General features: G+C 37.2%; 1 protein-coding gene across 1 annotated transcript; it reads right to left on the bottom strand.

The window, feature by feature from the left end:
* Positions 1-8,198: 8,198 nt before the first annotated feature.
* On the bottom strand, positions 8,199-11,539 carry LOC104228392 (lysine histidine transporter-like 5). The gene is made up of 8 exons (XM_009780850.2): positions 11,452-11,539; positions 11,189-11,370; positions 10,706-11,089; positions 9,613-10,012; positions 9,403-9,508; positions 9,190-9,281; positions 9,029-9,097; positions 8,199-8,557 (listed from the first exon to the last, which is right to left on the bottom strand). The coding sequence occupies exons 1-8, from the start codon at positions 11,476-11,478 to the stop codon at positions 8,447-8,449; spliced, it is 1,371 nt and encodes a 456-aa protein (XP_009779152.1). The 5' UTR covers positions 11,479-11,539; the 3' UTR covers positions 8,199-8,446.
* Between the last annotated feature and the right edge of the window lie 11,145 nt (positions 11,540-22,684).

Raw genomic sequence — 22,684 nt, 5'->3', positions numbered from 1 at the left:
CTGCTCGTCCCTTTGATAGTAGCAGGTTCGTCACTGCCAAGGCTCAGAACCACTTTACGGATAAGGCCCCTAAGAAACTGATACCGGAAATAGGCATAGATATAGGGTCGGTCCAGCTGGGCTACCCTAACTTGTATAATGAGCTAGTAAGGCGGGGGATACAAATCTTCATTGACAAGCCGGACGAGGGGAATGTGATGGTTGTCCGTGAGTTCTACGCCAATGTAAAAGAACATGTGAATCACATAGTAACTTTGCGCAGAAAGGTGATGGATGCCTCTGTTGAGGCTATAAGGAGGATATACCAGCTGACCCCTCCTATGGACCCATATGAAAACTATTATGAGGGGTACGGTAGATCACACACATAGTGGGAGATGTTCTTTGAAACAATCCGTGTACCTGGAAAGGAAATTGTCTGGATGAAGTATAGTCAGAAGTTTCACTCCGCGGCGCTAACCTTTGAAGGGAAGTACTGGTTGTATGTTATCAACAACCGCTTGATTCTATCTTCCTACACTACGGAGGTGAATGTCCTCGAACGACTCTGATTTGGTGCTTTATAAATGGTCACAACTTTGACGTGGCCAAGATGATTCATGAGGAGATGTTCACCCGTTGTCCAGTGAAAAGGTATGGGTTTTGTCCGGTGAAAAGGTATGGGTTCTTCTTCCCTTCCTTGGTTACTCAACTTTGCCGGGCAGCTCGGGTGCCGAAAAATCTGGATGTGGATAGGAGAGTTCCAAAAGACCACAAGTTCCGAGCAAATAAGGTCACTACTGGGAAGGAGCCGGTGGCAGCGGGTGGTGATGATAGTGGTGAATCTGATGACTTTGAGGAAGAGGAGGCTGAGCAGGAGGATGTGAGGGCTGAGCTACATGCCCATGAGCAAAATGCAGAGACTGCCGCCATTTGGGGCTGCTCGGGTTACCCGGTTCATAGCTTTGGAGTAGGAGGTAGCCGAATTGCGTACCTCGGTCGCTGACTTGGGTATACGTGTTGACGCGGTGGCTGCCCAACAGGTGAAATCGGAGAAGAAAATCTTGGGCTGGCTGAGAGCTCTGGGTCGTGCTTGCAATTTGAACCCAGACACTGTCTCCGATCAAGAGTGATCATTCAGGGAAGTTCCTTTACCTCACTGTTCTTTATTTTGTATGCCATGAGGACATATTTACCTTTTAAGTGTGGGGTGGGGGTTACTTCAATGTATGTGTGTATATGTAACAACTTGACTGTTTGATGTTTTCTTTATTTTTCTTGATTGTTTTTGGTGGTTTTGAGTAGTAGTCAAATTAGGTAAGTTCAAAGTAGGTAAGTTAACTTGTCCCGATGACGGATCTCTTTTGACGGGGTTTTTGAGGGTCTAAGTCGATGTGAAAATCTGAAGAAAAAAAAATAGAAATATGTTGGACTCTTCCTGATGACGGATCTTCTAGACAGTTTTCTTGAGGGAAGTATATCTAAAGAAAATACCAAAAAGATTTCTTTTGTTTTAGGTAGTGTAGTAACTCCCCCTAGGTTTTTCTTTGGGCCAAGGTTCTTTTCCAAGGGTTTTGCTTGAACCGGGTGTAGTAGTTTTTGTTTATTTTGTTTCTAGTTTTTAGTTAGTATTGACGGGCTATGAGCTGAAATAGAAATAGAAACCCTTGGCGTTGATACACTTGAACACAATAGACACTAGAGTGTAACGCTTAGTCTCAGTGGTTGATTCTTGCTAGAGTGCCTTAAATTGTATGCTTGTAACTGACTTGAATCCTCAAGCGAGAGTGTCTTGATAAGCCAATCTGAAGTGAGTCATGTGCCATGTGTGTGTGAGTTGTACTATATTTTATGCTCTACATTTGATGTCTAGAACTTATCCCGTGTATTTGCAAAGCGAAATAGTAGATTTATTCAGTCTTAGAAGTGATATAGGCATTTCTTTGTTAAGCCAGATATATAAAGTAGACCCACCTAAATTCAATACATAGTAGTTAACCCCGTTGAGCCTATAAGCCTGTTTCTTTGGAAACGACATTACAAACCTTACCCAATTGTTTGAACGGCCCATCTGTTTGAACCCTTTTACCTCCCATGAGCACTTGAATGGTTATGAAATATGCAAAAGCTAAAGTGTGGGTTGGTTGTTTGGTTTTTGAGTGGAACCGATGAAATAGAGAAAAAGGTGCAGTGTTTGAAAAAGTAAAAGAATAAGCACCACTTAAAAAAAGGAGAATAAATAAATGTAGTGTTTGATAAGTGGTGACTTGATACAATTGCACCTAATGGAGTTGGGGTATTATAAATAGAAGTGTGGTGGAATGTCTGGTTTGACATAAGTATGGTTTTGAATGTTAATGTGATTGTAAGTGCTTAGGGAGGTTAGTCATTATATCCAAATATATACTACCCGTCCCTTAGCCTACATTACAACCAAATGAAGACCTACTTTATCTTAGACCGAATGGGCTCGATTAGTAGAGTAATATACTACGGGAAATTAATGGTGCATCTGTATGGCATATGAATGTTCTTTTTGAGAGTGAACGAATTCTTTCTATCTAAGTTCCTAATTGTTCTTAATATTATTATTTGTGGAAATACTCTCTTGTGTGATGTGAGGGCATGTGATTCACGAAGGAAAGGTAAGTCTTGACCTCTGTATAGAGTAATTTGAGTGAGTATGAATATTGCACAACATGTGAGAGTCGACTCTTGAGGCAAAGATTGTACACTACTGGACGTAACTTTGGTGATTTGTTCTTGGTGTGATGCGTTAGGGAAAAATCTTAGTGAAGGAACCTTTATAGAGTGTGGTGGATTGCTTGAGGACTAGCAATGATTTAAGTGTGGGGTGTTGATAATAGACTAGATTCATGTAATTTGGCGACTGTTTATGCCCCAGCTTGACTATGTTTCACTGTTCTAGGATAGTTAAATGACGATAAATTGGCTCTAATTGTGAATTTCATGTTTTGCAGGAGCGAGTTGCGCTTATGAGAACTTAGGACGGTGTTTGGAGCTAAATTGAAGCAATGGAAGCCCCTCGGAGCTGAGTACGTTGAAACAAAAGAGAAAAGAAGAGCTGAAATGATGACCCAGCTTAGCGCAGCCATTAGCATGCCCACTAGCGCGACCGCGCTAGCCCAGGAATTCGAGGTAGAATTCTATGCCATATGCGCGGTCATTAGCGCGCCCACTAGCGCGACCGCGCTAGTCCAGTTCGGAACATATAATTCAAGGGTAAACTTGGAAGTTCGGGGGTAATTCCACTTAACATATAAGAGGTCCAGCTCGCCCAAAAGGACATTATCAAGGTTTTTACAACTTAGTTGAAGGCAAGGAGGATAATTCAACATCGAGTTCTTCCCTTCTTCCTTTTATATTTTACCATTTATGATGAATTTTGCTATTGTTATGATGAACAAGCTTATGAGTAGCTAAATATTTAGTCCAAGGTTTTGATGGAACTTGTTGAGGGATGAATTTCGTGTTATGTTAATATAGTTTGCCCGGTTTAATCTCTATTTGTTCAACTACGTTCTTGTTGTAGTTAATTGATAGGATCCTCAATTAGCTGTCCCTATTTAGTATGTATTACTCGGGAGAGAGTGCATGTTTAGGTAATTGTTGAACAATACCACTCCCAAAGTATATGAGGAATCAATAACCAAGGGCTTAAAGGTGGGATTAGGGATAACAAAACCTTGGGTGCGATCTAAAGTGAGCTATAATAAAAGCCAGCTAGCATAACTTGGGAGAGTGCGTCTAGTAAATTGTCGTAATTACTTGGAAGAGATTTACGGTAATAAGAGTGCTCATGATCGATAGAGACGATTAGGCAAATCTATGCGAAACATAATAGGAAGGGATTCCATCAATAGGGAAAATCATAACCTTAGATCCTTCTCTTATTTGCATACAACCCAGTCATAGTTAGCTTTTAGTTTACTTTCTTTCATTCAGTTATAGTTAGTAAAAATATCTCCAAATGTTATTCAAAATATCTGGAAAGTTGATTACGAAGAATTCAGTGAATCTGACAAGAGTAATTGGTAGGTTAGTTCCTTGTGGGATTCGACTCTGGGCTAAATACTCAGCTTATATTTATAAAGACCGTTTTGTCCTTTTTATAAGGCATAGTTGGGCGTGATTCTCACGATGCCAACTATTATCAAATCCTTCAATCCCTAATTCATGTTCGATATTATCTTTTTTACTAGACCATACGTATTTCTGTTACTACAGGGTCTAAATTAGCCTTATGGTAATCACGTTGGAGTCACCAACTCATTTCTCGAAATGAGGATATGACCTTTGGCCTATACACTTTTATTGTCTCAAGGCCTATCTCCTCTTGTACTTTCCTTCACTAAATAGACTCTGTCATCCTGTCATATTTTGATTTACTGTATCACCCATTTATCAGATATTACTCATAATGCTTCGTTTACTCTCTTCTTATTCTCCTGCTAATATCTCTGTCTATTACCTTATTCTAATAACTTCAACACAATATTCTTTCACTTTTAGCTCCCCTTGCTCCATCTCACTAGCTCTTCGGGTCACCTAAAATTCTATTTTTACTAGGGACAGGAGTTATACTAAGATAAATATTTATCCCTTTTAGGATTCCACTACATATCTTCTGAAATTTTCGAACATTCTAGTATTCATTTCTAACTGCACTATTCTTTAGTGCACCATCTAGGTGTCTCCCAAGGAGAACTATTATCACATTTGCAATATTCTTCGGAAATATCAGCTAACGCTAAAAATTCATCCACCTATTTTGGGTTACTCTAACCCAACTAGATCTTGATATCCCATCTTTCTCTTAAATTATATCTGTTAGCTCCCATAGGGCATAATTAAGATGGGTATGGGCAATTGTACATACATCTGTTACTTTTGAAGGTAACCTAGAATGCTTATATTTCTCTGCCTGAATTATAAATACTGATAATCTTCACTAACTACGTACCTCGTACCCTTCTTCACCTTGCTTATTTTATTTGTTGAAACTTGTATCTACCTTCTGATTTAGTTAGTTCTTTTGAAACCATATGGGTGGATGGATATTCATGCCTTAGTGCTCCTTATCAAGAAGCTTACACATCTTAGTACACACATAATCTACTGAATACCTTACATTTACTCATCATAAGTATGACGCAAAATCGAGTTCCTTTGATCAACTCTTCCACAACCACATTCAATCTTTTACCAACTTTCTTTGTGAATGTATGTATCGTTATATTACGAAAAAAGTAGAATTTAGGAGTTTGAATTCTTACAATTGAGATCTACCACCCGATCTAGAGTAAGATGAAAGAGTGACATTCCTAAATTTCCTGTAGCCTCCTGCTTATAAGTGTGGTGCACAACACACTCATAAATAAGGCTCTACTAGACACAACTTGTAGATTCCCTAGGATAAAACTACTCTGATACCAAGTTTGTCATGCCCCAAACCTGGTGAGGTGTGGCCGACACCTGGTGTCATGCTCGGCCCGAGCATACCACTCTATAACTGTAAACTGTGGAGGGGTATCCCTCAACTTAAGCCGACGAGGCCTACCTAAAAACTGACAATACCAATCGAGGCCAATGGGGCCATATTCTGAATCATCTAAAAATAATGTATCTCTCATCTTAGGGTAAACATACCCTATAACCTCATATACATAACTGTGCAGGCCGACGAGGCCTCTATGAGTGTCCACCACCAGCAATACCAAACTGAACATGTACACATGGCTGGAAAAGCCACAATACTAACATACAAAATACACAGGACTCGTTTACAACCCTCTAGAGATAACTTAACTGTATCATGGTCGGCACAGGGCCTCGACCTACCCATCGAACCTGTATATATAAAATGGACTCCAAGGTCTAGACCAGATAACTCCGAGGAAGTGGATCTTACTGACCAAGCTAATGTATGACTCTGTTTAATGAGAAGGTCTATCCAGCTGTCTATCAGGACCTGCAGGCATGAAATGCAATGTCCCTAGGAAAAAAGAACGTCAGTACAAATAAAGTACCGAGTATGCAAGGCATGAAAAATAATACATAAAAGACATGAAAGAAATATGGAGTAAAGGACTCAACCTGTAAGTCTGAATAGCTCTATGAATTATGAAACATTATAATGTCATGTATATGCGTATAAATGTCATATCATGCATAGGTATATGCGTATATAACATCATCAAGCCTATGAGGGCATCCCATTATATCATCTTGACCTCCGTCGTAACTATCTCCATACCCCATATACATATAATACACACGTATATAACGCCATCTGGTCATGGGTCAATGTACATGTATAAATAAATGCAATGCATAAGGAAATAAGTCGATAAGATCTCTTGGAATGTCATAAGATCAATATGCCTTTGGTTAATATCATGAAATAAACCTTATCAACTTACGTATTTTATGAGACCCATGAACATGCGATATAATAATAGGACACATAGAGAATCAAGAACATAGGCACCCTAGTAGTTCTAAGAATAATGTCATTTATGAAAGTTCCACGTTTGCTCGTTTCGTTTGTATCATATGGATCATGCCAATAGCAAAGAAGGGATGGCCTAACATGCCTTAACTCCGTTGATTCCTTAATACCTTCCAAGCAATTCTTCAAACGACTTAACTCAATCTACCATAGCATAAGGAGATTCAAAATCAGTGCTGAGTAAAGTCTAAGTCTGCAACTTAAACTAGCAGCTCGTTTAAATTTGGGCAGCATCTCCCCTGTAACAAGGGCCTCCTCCAATATCATATACCAACAACAACAACCAGAGTAATCCAACAACATGTAAGTATCAATAACAAGACACCATATAACAACAACAAGTCACAACTACTTCACGACGAGCGGCAAGCTCCGATTGGAATCCGTATACCCCATATCACCTCTTATAGACTTCTTACTTTAACTTAACAGTATCATTAACATAATAATGAAGTCATTCATCAATGATTTCAGCCTTATACCATCCTTAAGTTTTTCTGAAATTAAGATCTCAAAGAAAAAGAGTAAAGCAGAGTATGTTGTGGAAATTTGTATCAAATTGCCACTATTATCCTTAGCCCCACGGTGGACGCCAAACTGTTTACCCTAAAAAATGGATAACAATTAAATTTATAAGTGGTTTTAGGGATATGCGGATTAATTCAATACAAATAATAAATTGTGTTAGATTACATAGATAAAGGACGTGATAAATTATCAAACCAATTGTGGGGAGTGAACCCGGACTTAGTAACAACTTTAATATAGTGCTTGCCTTCGATCCCGAGCTCACAATAATGAAGAACTGATGAACAACAATAAGAACTTTGAATATCAGAGAAAATAAGAATAAAATTGGTTTGATATGCGTGCTACAATGATCCTAATGAATAGTCAGACTCCCCTTTATGTAGTAGGGGAATTTTACCCGAAGTACAATTATATAAAAAGTAAAATCTCCCATTTTACTAATCACTGATCTTCTGCCGGTACGTGCTGAGATTCACGTCGTGACATCCGGCTGAGCACATATATCATGGCCCTTTGTTAGTCATTCTCGGTTATCTGATAATGTTCTCCGAAATTTAGGGATTCAAATCGGACCTGGGGGGCGTGACCCTGATTCGTTTGAGGGCGGGTGTTTTGACCGCACCTCGATTCGAGGGGCTCCCTGCCTCGATTCCGGTTTCTTACAGTCACATCTCTGTTCCATTTACTTCATCGATAACTGAGGCGTCCAACGGGCTCGGTTTCACCCGTATATAACTACAATTAAAAATTATTAAAGCAATATAATCTAATATGTCCAAACAAGCCTGATCATAATTTAATTTAATTAATATTTTTCAAAATTGACCGCGCCGCGCGAATACGACTACTGGTTATTAAGTAACACCGTAAGATAACATTTAGAAAAGTAGTAAAGGATTAAAGTTTGCTCCAATGTATAGGCGCATCGCATGAAGCTGCAAAAAGCGTGCCAGAAAAAAACTACCATCTGTTTAACATGACATCAGATACTTTTGGAGCATGATAAAGGTTCTCAAAGTTTACCAAAATTACAAAAATACGAATGACGTATAATGTAATAAAGATATTACTCAGGGTTATAAATATCTTCCAAAAATAGTGAGCTGAACTGTTACACGATAAGCAAGGGCAAAAGTGTCTGCGCAATAAAAAACTAATAATGCATGCACATCAACCTAATTAGTTGGACCAAGTAAAACAACTGTATTCAAAAAAATTTCGTTTCATCTGTTAGCTGGCAAGACAACCATGACCCGCTTCAAGCCTCTTTTATATAGTAGTATGTTGACAAAAATGCGAACACATTGAGACTGAACTGACTTCATATGAAACAAAATCACTAAAATAGATGTTTCTAAATTTTTGGGGAAAAAAAATTCCTAGTGATAGAAAATGAGAGAAATATCATTCTTCAGAATGAGAGAATAATGTATAATTCTTTGCTGAGATGATAATGGTGCGTGCTCCTCCTATTGGTGCCAAGATGGTTATGCTCACGCCAATAATAATTGAAATCTGCAAACAAAGTAAAAGAAATGAATGTGATCATAGAAAACATAGTGACATGTTAACTATCATGTACTTCACAAATCATGCTGACTATTAAAGTAATATAAAATACGTTATCTATATAGAGTAAATTAGTACATCACGAATAAAAAAAACAAAAGAACATGTTTCTTTTAATGTTGTTAAATGTTTTAGTTCGTAATGTTATTATAGTATAATATTTTACCATCATCAAATGCTATCCACAACATAATAAGAGACATTATAACTTTGTTTTGTATCAAAAAGATGATGAATGCACTATTTTGTAGTATTATTTGATTATTTGAGATAGCATATCCTACTAGCTAGTCTGTCCTATCTTAGCGCCAACATTATACATTTACATGGTTTAAGTTTTCTTTAAATATTTATTTGGGATAGCAAACGAAACCACATGAGGATCGTGTATTATCTCAACAAATTTGACAAACTTACCCAAGAAGCGATCCAATGAAAGCTCCACTTTTTAGGTTTCTGGCTGACAAGCCACATCATGCATGGGAGCTGCAATATATACAATTAATAAGGATATTGGTTAGTACTGCTATGCTTAAAGTTGTTAGAAATTCTATAGAAAGATAGGATAGAGATCGCACAAAAAATGATGTGGATGAAAATGCCAATCCTCCAAAAAAACCCAACAGCCCTCCGAAAAAGGGAATGCAAATTCCAACGAACATAGTAAGAACTGCGTAACAATTGATACAAGTATTGAAAAACAGGAGTTAGTTACTATCACATTTGCTATCTCTTTTTTATTTTATTTTTAACAATATTCCATAAAGCCATGAAGGATTAATTTTATTTACCAACATAAATGCTTCGGGCAATAAGGCGAAGAGGCCGCCCAGGAGTGAAATGACGCTTTTTAACCAAGAAAGATTCAATCGTGTCAAAAACAGGCATTGCAAAAACCTGAGATTAAAAAACAAAATGGTAATGAACACAAAACATTTGACCCAATATTGAAGATAATTATCTTCTTGCAAAGGTATCATAATATAGTTTCAAACCATCACCTGATAGGATCCAAGAACATGCAAAAACACCATGAAGTTTGCCAGAGAAATTAGCCAATTTGGGTGTTCTAATGTAACAAGGACGTCATCAGCCACAAGATTGCCAAAAGCCCAGAATCCAGAGGCTGCAACAGATAAATAGCAAAATGCAACAATTGCATAAGCCACGACAACACCTCGCCACATTGGACTTTTAGAGGGTCTTTCTGGGGTTGAAGGGATGGTTGCTTGAATTTCTAATGCAACACTATGTCCAGCAAATGCAAATGCAATGGTTCCTAAGCTGTTGAAAATATCAAATATTATTCCAGCTGTAGTATGAGATCGAAGACCATAATTAACTGCTTTCGGATGCTCAATTCCTTTGATGATTGACGCAACTGACGCAATTGTTGAGTAACTGCATATGTAAGTACAAAGTCAATTTAATTAATGTCATAAAAACAAAAGCCAAGAGATGCAATGACCGAAAATGTGAATGATTAACTAATTTAACATTAAACTCCTACCATTTAAATATTAGCTAACTCCAAATTTGTAATATCTTTGACTAATTCAATAGATACATGATGTGTGTGCTCATAAGAAAATGCTAGTTATCTCTTAATATTTTCAATTGAGATTGTTGAGATGAAGCTAATACCTCCATAGTAATACATGCATACGCTTGATTTTCTTATGGTTGCGAGGGATTCGTATCAAATTCTCTCAAATCGTGTCAAATACATATACTAATTTTATGTATGTTATTTTTATATAAGAAAATTTGGGAAAAGTCACTCGTCCAGAAAACATGAAGCAAACTCTATATAACAGTTCAAAACTCCAACATATATGTAAAAAAAAATAAAAATAATAATAAATAAATAAATTGAATTGAACTATTTCAAAAGTTTACAGTATATAAATTTCCAACGATGGGGTAGGTTTCCGAATGCAAGCAATACATATGATCGTATAAGTAAATTTTCCAAATTTATTACACCAGATAAACTCATGTATTTTTAAAAGGGGAAAAAAACTAGTTACTAGATGGGTAATTATTTTAACATCATAATAATAGACGTGTATTTTGCATTTTGTGTTCATTTACCTCAAAGACATAACAGCTGCTGTAAAAGAGACCACCTTCAAGGAATTAAAATTAGGAGCTTGGGATAGTATCAATTGAAGAACTCCAAAAAACATAATATAGTAAGTTTGATTAATTTTGCGACCCCAATGGAACATCATCTTCACACTTTCCCTTAGAGACTTCCCCCCTGTAACCATATATACTATGTCGCAGGCAACTTGAACAATTATCTGTTGAGGCATCACCATCCAGTAACCCCTCTTCAGTCCAAATACATGTTTGCCTAACTCAGGATATCGGTCAAATCTCTTCCCCGGAACATGCTCGTGCAAATTAACCAATTGCCAAAATGAGTATAATGTCACACTCCATGAAATTATTATCATCCCGATTCCTGGAATCCTACATATTAATTAAAAAAAATTAAATATAAGAGGGTTAAAACTCTTTTCACAAATGCATGACTTACATAAGATGTATCATAACAAAATTAGAATATACCAGCCGAGTTGTGACACAGCACATGGTAAACCTAGAACACCAGCTCCTACAATGGCTGTTACATTATGGAATGCTGAATACCACCATTTGGCTTTTCGGGAAGCTGTTATAGGCAACCACTTATTCAGATCATTGATTTCTTCATTTGTCCTTCCATCATTGGAGTTATTCCCACTCTCAACCTTGAATGAAAAATGAAGGTTACATGAATAAGAACATGATCAAAGACTACTATTAGAATTTCATGTTTAGATAGAACATACCATCGAAGCTTCATTATTTTGCACCATTAGTGTATACTAGTTTTGTGTCAGAGTAAATATATAGTAGTTAAAAACTCTTGTTACAAATTACTCAATAGATAAGTAAGTAAAATGTTGAGCGTGGGAAAAGGGTTTTTATACTTTTTTGGGGTATCTCTTACCATCCTCATTTAGGGGAACTATGAATCAGTCATAGATTTTTAGCTACAATATCTATGCATGTGAATCAAGTTTCCCGTAGCAAACAGTTTCAGAAAATTAAGGATATCTAGATAAAGTTATCCACTTATTTACTACACAAATCATGTGATAAACGGTTGATTATCCTATTTTCGTGCAACTTGACTAGTAACTAGAAATACAGAACTAGACAAGTCAAATTTAATATTGCCCGTAAATAAATGTGTCAGAAGAATTTTATGAAATTGATCAGCCCAAATTGAACTAAACGCAATCTAACCAATTGTTTGATATTGTTTTTTATATTATAACTAGTAAAAATTATTTGCACTTCACACGGTATGAAAATATTAATAACTTTAAGAAATAATAATTTTACAAATTTAATAGAGAAATTTTTTTCGGGCATTTTCATATATTAAATAATAATACATTAATGTAATCACAAACATAAATGTCATTATCAGAATTAGAGCCTAAATTTAATTGCACTTTTCATTATCAGATTTTCTATAAGGAAAAGAATTTGTAACGAATCATTTCACTTTTATATATGTGACTTTTGGGATTTAATTCCTAACTTTATTAGTCTCACTATATAATTAATTAATCTACTTATGCATATATTTTTCTTCTGTCATAAGATAGTAAATGTCTATTTCTCTAAACTTTTTCTATTCAAATAATAGGGGCATGAAACCAAAAGTGAAAAGTTATGTATTTATTCCAATCTAATTTTTTTCTTCCGTTTGTTACTAGTTTCATTTAATTGTGCTAACTGTTTTGCTAACTCCTTAAATGGGGGAAGATCAGAAAAAACTATCTTATTGAACTGAATTCAATTTTGACCCCCTTTTTTGGCGAAGTTTTTGACGATTATTATGTTACACCTTATACACGAAAAAATAAAAACTAAAATTGTTTCTCTTTGGGTACAATGAGACACAAAAATAACAATAAATTGATAAAAAGGTAAACAAAAAGTATATATGATTTGAAGCAGATGTACAACAAATCAATTTACAAGGGTACATATTTTAGGTGATTGTTATCAACTATTGCAATATAAATCTCGGGCGAAATGCAATAATAGTTACTTTTAAGCCCGCTATTTAAAATATATCCACAATTTACAATATATTTAAAGATTAGTCAATTCACCTAAACCTTAGGACTAAGTATCCAGAATTTGAAAATTTACGACTTAATGTCCTTCAATGCATGGATATTGCAAGCTAGACACAAGCCAATTATAAAGATGACAGAGGAGATTAGAATCAAGGTTATGAATATGTTGAATGATAATGAAGCTGAAGTGATGGGGTGAGGAAGTGAATACAATCCCAAGACTCTGAATTTGTATAACCAATTCATGAGGATTGCACAAAAGTGTCATGTGAATGACAGTGCTGACCAAGGTTATGAGGTGACAGAAGGTAGTGATAGACATATTGTCAATCTGGGGGTAAAAAAATGCACTTGTAGGACATGGGACCTTTGTGGAATCCCATGTCCTCATGCAATCTGTGCCCTACTGTACAAGAAGGTTGATCCTTTAAGTGAGATTCACTGGTACCTTTCAAAAGAGGCATATCTGCAGATTTATTCTCACAAGTTACAACCTGTGAGAGGAGAAAAGTTCTGGAAGTTAGAGCCCTCTTAGAATATGGAACCACCTGAATTTGTAAGGCAGACTGGCAGACCAAAAGTAAAAAGAACAAGAGAGGCAAATGAGTCAACCGATAGACAAGGACAATGGTCTCAATCCAGAAAAGGAAGAGTAATGACATGTAATAACTGTGGAGAACCTGGACATAATACTAGGGGTTGTGCCAAGGTAATCTATCTCTTGAACAATAACTTTAAACTTCTATTTTATTCTGTCTTGTTCTAACATATAATTGTGTTCTATTTGGTAATAGTACTCTAAAGGAAAACAATCAATGAGCGGCAATTCAAGGGGAAAGCACAATTTTTTTTTTTTTAAAGAACTTTGGTTGATGAACCTGATGCTGAAGAGCCTATATCACCAGCTGCTGCAGATATCCCAACTGAAGATGACTTCCATTTATCAGCACCTCAGCCAAGTCAAAACAGTCAGTCCAACAACTTTGTGTTTATGCCAACCCCTACAATTCAAAGGCAGCTTCCAACTAGCAATGATCCAGATTTTGAGATCCCTAACTTTGAACCTGAGCCTGACATAACTATAAGACCTAAGAGCATCTCAGAAGCAAGGACAAGACTCCAGCTGACATAGCTGTACACTAAATAATATAGGGACCAATAATATACTATCATATCTTATAAAGAAAACAAACATCTCTAAGATTTGGAGAAAAAAAGCTCCTTCTTTAGGGTATACAATAAGGGAAAAAACTAACCAACAAATACTACTACAACATCATCATCAAACAACATTTCTGGAAAGCAAAAAATTCTACTATAAATTAGAATACTACTACAACATGGCTTAATTAACCTAAAAGTCAGCTACACATATAAAACTCAAAAAAGTCACTTCATCATCGAGGCTGCAAAATCCCAACAAACAGTCCTCAAAAAATCATAAGCAACATCCTTGTCTTTGCAAGTTTATCTTCCAACTTGACGACTTTATCCACTTCATATTGGTGTATAGCTTTCATGGCAATTACTTCTTCATTCAATTTGTCCCCTTGCATCTTAATCTCCTCCATCGACGATGTTACATCTTTAATATTAGTCCAATCACTTTGTGGGAAGATTTTATCTTCCCACTCCCAAAACCCACATGAACTAGGCTATCAAACATAATTCAAAAAGAATATTTTGGTAATAATTACAAAACTCTAAACTTGTAGATTTCAAAATTACAGTAAAATTATAAAAAACTGAAAAATATGGTAACCTTAGGCCTCAGACATTTGTAGAATTTTCTTCCAGGGTTATATGGAGTAGAAGAAGTGATGTGGTTGGCTATAATGCCACAACGACACCTAATCTGTGATGAACAGCTGCCTTGCAACATTTATCAACCAAAGCTACGACGAGAATGAAGAAAAGAGAAATTTTGGGAAGATTTTAGTCAAGCCCTAGTTCTTAGCAATGGAGTGTATTTTGGGGGATAAAAGAAGACGTTGGGTACGTCTCAAATTACTAGGAGTAAAATTGGGTTTGGGGGACTAAATTGCCGTCGGGTTTGGGGATTAAAAGTTAGTGGAAATTTGAGTTGGTAGCTGACTTGGAAAAAAGAGAGAGGGTCAGCTGCCACATCGACGAGGCGTTAGGGTTAGGGGTAATTACATAAATTTTATTAATGGTAGGGTGGGGATTGAACGTATAGTATAACGGGGGACAAACATGCTTAAATGCCAATAGTACATGGGTAATAATGGTCTTTTCCCCATTTAAAATTCATGACTAAGTGTCCTGAATTTCTGAACTAATAATTAAAAATTTAGGACATAATATTCTAACTTCTGGACACAATTTTCGAACTTTAGAATACGATGTCACGAAGATTGAATTTTGTGGTTTAAACTCTAGGACGTTGTATCCTGAAGTTTGAGTGAAATTAGCTAGTCTTTAAATATATTATAAATTGTGAATATATTTTAAACAACATGCTTAAAAGTTGCTACCTGGTATAATTTTCACTATAAATCTTTATATAAATCTCACATTTGCATTAATAAATTTATGACACTAAACTACTATTCAACTTCAAATCTAGCATTAGGCTAACACGGAATTCAACTATTAATTCAAGCAAATATAAAGAGTTTATATAATGATTATTATTACATACCGAGGAGAAACTAAGAAATACTGCTATATGTCATTATTATTAGTGCAATCTTGCAAATAGAACAAAATCAAGGTAGTAAAAATATAAATCTTAAATGCAAAGTGACAAAATACTACAACGACTCGGCAAGTCACTTTGTATATTGTTGCCCCGTCCCCCCATTTATCGATTCTTCTATGTTCATTTGTGGTTGGTTTGGTTCAAGGGATGTTTCGAAGTGAATTGAGACACTTAGTCCCAAGGTTGGAAGTTTAAGTTGAAAGAGTTGACCAGAGTTTGACTTTTGTATAGACGACTCTGGAATGGTATTTTAATGGTTCCAATAGCTTTGTATGGTAATTTTGGACTAAGACGTATGTTCGGATATTGATTTGAAAGTCCGTAGGTTGATTTGAGGCTTTTTGGCGAAAGCTGGAAAGTTAAAGGTTTGGAAGGTTGAGAAGTTTGACCAAGAGTTGACTTTGTTGATATCGGGTTTAAATTTTGATTCCGAAATTTGGGATATGTACGTTGTGCAATTTATAACTTGTGTGCAAAATTTGAGGTCAACCGGATTTGGTTCGATATGTTTGGCATTGGTTTTAGAACTTGGAAGTTCATTCGTTTCATTAGGCTTGAATTGGGGTGCAATTCGTGACTTGATGTTGTTTGATGTGATTTGAGGCTTAGATTAAGTTCGTATCATGTTATAGGACGTGTTGGTATGTTTGGATAGGGTCCCGGGGGCCCCCCGATGTGATTTTGATTGAAATGGGGTTGAGGTTTAGACTTAGGGAAGTGTTGTTGGTTTCAGTTCTAGTATAATTGCACCTGTGAGGTTTTGGGCCGCTGGTGCGGAGCCACAGAAGCGGCCAGTTGTGCGTATGTGCGAGGATTTAGAGGCTGTCTGGGAGGGCAAGTGCAAAGGATCTCCGCATTTGCGAGTCCATAGAAGTGGAAGATTTGGCATAGGTGCACTTCCGTAAGCGCGAAGCTATATTCCGCAGATGTGGAAGGTCGGAGGCCATAGAAATCGCAGAAGCAAGATTTTGGCAGCACCTGCAGAACCACATATGTGGTTAAGTGAGCATGAGGTGCGAGAATCACTGGGCGGAAATATTATCGAGGGTTTGAGCCATTTTTATTATTTTAGACTTTTAGAGCTGTGCTAGGTACAATTTTTGAAAGGGTTTTTGCTACAATTGAAGATGTAAGTGAAAGATTCATCACTTTTATTGATACATATTGTTTTCCATTGATTTTTACAGCTAGATTATATGTGTTTGAGTTGAAATTTGAGGATTTTTGGACTATGTATTGGATAGTAAAATTTAGGGATTTAATGGTCGGTTTATAGTTGGAATTGGATGATTTTGGTATTGTTGGACTCGTTATCAGATGGATGTTTGGAATTTGTAAAATTTTTCGGGTTCCAAGGTCTGAGTCCGGGATTGACTTTTTAGGTTGATTTTTTGTTTTTTTGTTAAATACCTTAGATTTATCTTTTGGAATTATTTTCTATAGTTATTATTGATGGAATTAAGTGTCTTTGGCTAGATTCAAGTTGCACAAAGGCAGATTCGCGAGGCAAGGGCTTGTTGGAGTAGTGAGTTACGCGTTTTGAGGTAAGTAACATTTCTAAACTTGGAAATGAGGGTATTTGTCCCTTAAAACATGTTATTTATGTTGTGTGTGGATGACGGGCGTGTGGGCATGCACCGGGGTACATATGAACCTGGTTGATTTTTGTACTGAGTTGCTATCAAATCTTGTTTTATCTATGAGATCCCTACTTGTTAGAGTAATTGAGTTGTGATTCATGTTAGAAATCATGTTTAGGCTATGTGCTTATTCGATTAAGACTTAATGAGGTTATTTCTGTTATTTTGAGTTATCTGCATTAACTGCAATGATGTATTCAGTCATGATTCTTTATTTGCATATCATATCTCACTCTCTATAATAATTCACCATTACATCACATGTTACCATTGTTTGGGCTGAGTGATATGAGATTTATGAACCCTTGAGACTTGAGAGATTGATGACTGAGGTGGGCTTGAGATCCAGGTTGTGAGTGTAATTGTGGATCAGGCTTCATGCCGTAGCAAGCCTTATTGGCTTATTTATTATTGTGGATCGGGCTGCATAGCACAACAAGACTTATAGGCTTTATATTAGCACTTGGGAAGGATGTGCCCATCCGGAGTCTAGCATACCAGCAGTGAGTGCATGTACAACGATATATACACGTGCTTTGGTGAGGGGCATTGATGCCAAGTACCCGTACAATGCTAAGTGATTGTGTGTGTGATAAGTGAGAATTTGTGACAGGCATGTTGAGTATTCCGAGAGTGTGAGTACTTGGAAAACATCACCGTTGAATCATACTTTTGACATGCATATCAGACATGTAGGTATAGAGATGTACCATTCCTGATGCTAGTTGTACTTGACATGTTCTTATCAATATTGGGCTTTAATTATTGAACTTGCAAGTATGTCTAACTTTATGTGTCATGAACGAGTTGATTATGAAAATTTCTCTGATTTAATTATTTTTATGTCATTATTATAAATGTGTTGTCATTTTATTGGACTTTGACTGTCTTCTTCTAATCTCGTCACTGCTTTCAGCCTAATGTTAGTTCTGTTACTTATTGAGTACATGAGTTGGTTGTACTCATACTATACTCTGCACTTCGTGTGTAGATCCATGTACATGTGGACACGGTGATTACAAGATCTATGCTAGTACCTACTCGGAGACTTCGAGGTAGCTGCTATGACGTCTGCAAACCTTGACTCTCTTTCCTTTTATTTTCTTCAGTATTGTTCTATTACTCATAAAGTTTTACTAAAGTTTTGGCTTATGTTGATACTTAGTAGTACTCATGTACTCGTTGACACAGATCTTTCGGATGGTTGTAGTAGTATTTCAATTATTTTTAACACAGATTTATATTATTTCCACTGATAAGTATATTAAAACATGTTTATTCAAATGTTTATCTATTACATAATTGTCGTTTTTCCTAGCAAGTGTGTTAGATGGCATCATGACTGGTTGAGATTTTAGGTCATGACAAGTTGGTATTAGAGACCTAGGTTTCTTAGGTCTCATGAGTCATGAGCAGGTTTAATAGAGTATTACAGATCAATACAAAGATGTCTGTACTTATCTTCGAGAGGATACCAAACCGTTAGGAAACTTCACTTTCTTGTATTCTTGTCGTGTGGATTTGTAATTCTAAAATTTGATGTCACGAACCTAAACCCGGACCCGGTCGTGATGTCATCTCTCGTGAAGACAAGGCCAACCGACACTTTCCCATTTCAGTTTTAAGCAGCTAAACATTAAGAATTAAGTCTAAAACGTAGTAAATAATCCAAAAGTAAGCAGTGAACATTACAGTTTGCGGAAAAAAAAACCCAACACAGCTCGATACCGGGGTATCACCAGTCATGAGCATCTATTGATACACTACAAGTCTGAAAATGTCTACCAACCTATTACATAATAACTGAGAAAGAAAGAAATGAGAAAAAGGGGGAGAAACACGGGACTGAGGACACCAAACAGCTACCTCATGAACTCCTAAGTCTGCCGGGAGCTCTCAACTCTCGCTAGCAGAATCAGCAACGTCTGAATCAGGGGCGCAGGGAGTAAAGTGAGTACTCCAACTCAGTGAGTAATAATCATAAATAAATACTGAAAGCAAGAAATCACGTAAGGCATATTACATGCTTTAATGAAGTAGTAAAAAGCCAGTAAAACAGTGAATCAGTAAAGATATGTAAAAATCACTTCAGTTCAGTTTAAACTTCATAAAAGGCCTTTTTAACAATTAAGCAGGTAAATGACATGCAATAAGGAAGATAAACACATAAAGGTTCGCCCCTCGTGCACAATATCAACAAATCCGCCCCTCGGGCAATATCTCAGAACAATACCAGCCCCTCGGGCTATATCTCACATCACAATGGGTACCCGTGCTCACCAGGGGTGTGCAGACTCCTGGAGGGGTCCCTTACGGCCCAAGTGCAATATCAAGCCATCTCGTGGCATCATCACTAGGCCTTCGTCCTCATATCAACAAGCCACCTCGTGGCGTACAGAACTCAGGCCCTCGACCTCATAATTATATCAGTGTTTCCTCACAACATAGGCCCTCAGCCTTACTCAGTCAAAATCTCACGGCCACTTGGGCAATAGTAAAACATAGTGCTCAACCCAAAATATCATTTAAAATGTCATTTAAGTATTAAAGCAGAGTAAACATAGCTGAGTTATGAAAAACAATAGATTATAGTATGACTGAGTTCAAGTATAAAGTCAAAACAATGAGGAAATATCAATAAAGATCCACTAAGGGCTCAAATAGTTGGCACTAGGCCCAAATATGGCATTCAGCCTAAAACATGATGGTAACAAATAGATTTCAGTCAAATACGCGGTAAAATAGTCATTCGGGATGGACTAAGTCATAATACCCAACGGTGCACAACCCCACGCTCGTCATCTAGCATGTACGTCACCTCAAAATAGCAAAACGATGTGAAATCCGGGGTTTCATACCCTCAGGTCATCATTTACAATTATTACTCACCTCAATCCGGTCCAACTCTAGCCCGTAATGCCTTTGCCTCTCGAATCGGCCTCCATTCACGTCGAATCTATCCAAAATCTAAATCACGGCGTCAAATATGCTAAGGGAACGAAGCCCAAGCAAAAATAATCAATTTACCACATAAATCCCGAAATTACCAAAACTCGACCCCCGAGCCCATGTCTGGGAATTCGATAATTTTTACATCAATAGATTCCTTATCTCCCCACGAGTTCATACATATCAAAAGTTCTGAAATACGGCCTCAAATGGTCCTTCAAATCTTCAATCAAAGGTCTAAGTTTCCAAGCCCTAGTTCCCCCAATTTTAACCCTTAATTTCCATTAATTATAGCTCTAATCCGTGAAATAATACCCTAGGAACGAGTTTTAGGTCCAAAATCCTTACCTCAATGAATTCCCTGGAAATCCTTCTTCAAAATCGTCCAAAAAGCTCCAAAGCCGACTTAAAAATGGTGGAATAGCTCAAAAATCGTGAAGGAGACAATTTATATTTTTTGGCCAGGAATTTCGTATCTGCGGCCATATTCCCACTTCTGCGGTCAAGACCACCGCATCTGCGGTCCTTACTTAAGTCACCAAAACCACATCTGCGATGCATTGCCCGTATCTGTGCCATCACAGGTGCGGCTCCTGAACCGCTTCTGCGGCTCCAGCCTTTCCAGCCTAATTCCACTTTTGCGACCAATCTTCCACATTTGCGGCGTCGCACCAGCGGTTCCCAATCCGCAGGTGCGGAAACAACAGAAGCAGCAAATCTGCAGCTTCACCAAAATTCCAAACTTCTCCGTCAACCATCCGAAATCACCCGAAGCCCTCGGGACCTCAACCAAAAACACAAACATACCCCATAACTTTATTCAAACTTATACCAACCTTCAAAACACCTCAAACAACATCGAATCAACCAAAACACATCGGATTCAAGCCTAAGTTTCCAAAAATCTTCCGAATTCCGCTTTTGGTCAAAAACCCAACCCAACCACGTCCGAATGACCTGAAATTTTGCACACACATCCCAAATGACACAGTGGAACTATTGCAACTCTCGGAATTCCATTTCGACCCCTATATCAAAATCTCACCTATCAACCGGAAACGCCAAAAATCCAATTTCGCCAATTCAAGCCTAAATCTACTCCAAACCTCCAAAACTCATTCCGATCACGCTCCTAAGTCCCAAATCACCTCCCGAAGCTATCTGAACCATCGTAACTCACATCCAAGCCCTCTAACACATAAGTCAATATCCGATTAACTTTTTCAACTTAAGCTTCTTCAAAAGAGACTAATGTCACACCTCCTTTTTCCACCTACACCCCGCAAAAGGGCGTAAAGGAGTTTTTCCAGTTAAAGGACAATCAGAACGGGATTTAGTTATCAATTATTCAGAGTCGCCACTTGGGAGATTAATGGTGTCCCAAGTCACCGATTGAATCCCGAACCGAGGAAAAGCATGACTCTGTTACAGTCTGCGAACCAGAAATCCGAGTAAGGAATTCTGTTAACCCAGGAGAAGGTGTTAGGCATTCCCGAGCTCCGTGGTTCTAGTACGGTCGCTTAACTGTTGTATTTGGTTTTATCTGATTTCAATACATGCTAGCTTATGTGCCTTTTATTCGTAAACCACTTTTTATCGTTATTTATTTTAAAAGAATTGCAACGTCGTGAAAACGCGTTTCGAACCACGTCACAATCAATTCACCCATGGTTATCAACACATTTCGACTTCGTCGAGATTTGGATTTGAGTCGCATCAGTGCGCACCCGAGTTTAAGAATGTAATTTAATTAAATCGTGCCTCAAGATACTAACGTAGTGTCACTTTGGGGAAAAGCCGTGAAGTTCGCTAAATGGCTATCCCAAATTCTAATTATTTCGATAATTATTTACTAAAGGACCCGCTTTTATTCAATTCGTGCGATAAGGCCCGTCTCAAGTTATAAAGCTCTTTTCTATCATTATTTATTTTATAAGAATTACGATGTTGCGAAAACATGCTTTACACCACGTTGCAATCAATGCACCCGCGATTATCGACACATTTCGGCTTCATCATACACCATTGAGATTCAGGAAATGTACCTGGAAATTTGAATATGAAATAGAGAAAAGGTGAGGGTTCAAGTATTTTGAACAACAGCAGCAGCAACCCAGCAATGTGACAACACAGAAACACAGACAGATTACTTAAAAATCAGAAATGCAAGCCCATTTCCACAACTCAGGCTGACATACCCCTGTCCCTCACAACTGAAACCCAATACTGAGAATGAAACTCTAGAATTGTTTCAGATTTCCATTTTTGATGTTTTGTTTTCTGAATAACTTAAAATCGAAATGCCAGCTAGAATACAGAACAATAATGAATGCTCAGATTAAAACTTAAGGCTCAAGGCAGAAAATCTGAGAGCCCCCCTTTTCAAGGCATCTAGCCCTTTTATAGGCAAAGACCCCTAAGAATGAACTAAGTTCTGATTTCTCTAATTAGTCCCTTTCTATTTTCATTTTGGTCCCTCTATTCTTATCCTGCTAAACAAGTAACTGCAGTGTACTTATTAAAATTTACACTTGAAACCCTTTCTAGAAGGTCCTCAAGCATTCCTCCAACCCTACAATACCCATACTGCCCTTCTTTATACCTGAATATTACT

The sequence above is a fragment of the Nicotiana sylvestris genome, chromosome 2 (genome assembly GCF_000393655.2).
Source record: "Nicotiana sylvestris chromosome 2, ASM39365v2, whole genome shotgun sequence".
NCBI lineage: Eukaryota > Viridiplantae > Streptophyta > Magnoliopsida > Solanales > Solanaceae > Nicotiana > Nicotiana sylvestris.
The sequence above is the reverse complement of the archived record's forward strand: the minus strand, read 5'-3'. Positions and strand labels throughout refer to the sequence as shown.

Coding starts and splice junctions, on each gene's coding strand:
- LOC104228392 (XM_009780850.2), bottom strand. CDS start 11,478: ATGGTGCAAAATAATGAAGCTTCGATG. Junction 11,090..11,188: donor GCTGTGTCACAACTCGGCTG/GTATATTCTAAT, acceptor ATTAATATGTAG/GATTCCAGGAATCGGGATGA. Junction 9,282..9,402: donor TGCCCGAAGCATTTATGTTG/GTAAATAAAATT, acceptor ATTGTTACGCAG/TTCTTACTATGTTCGTTGGA.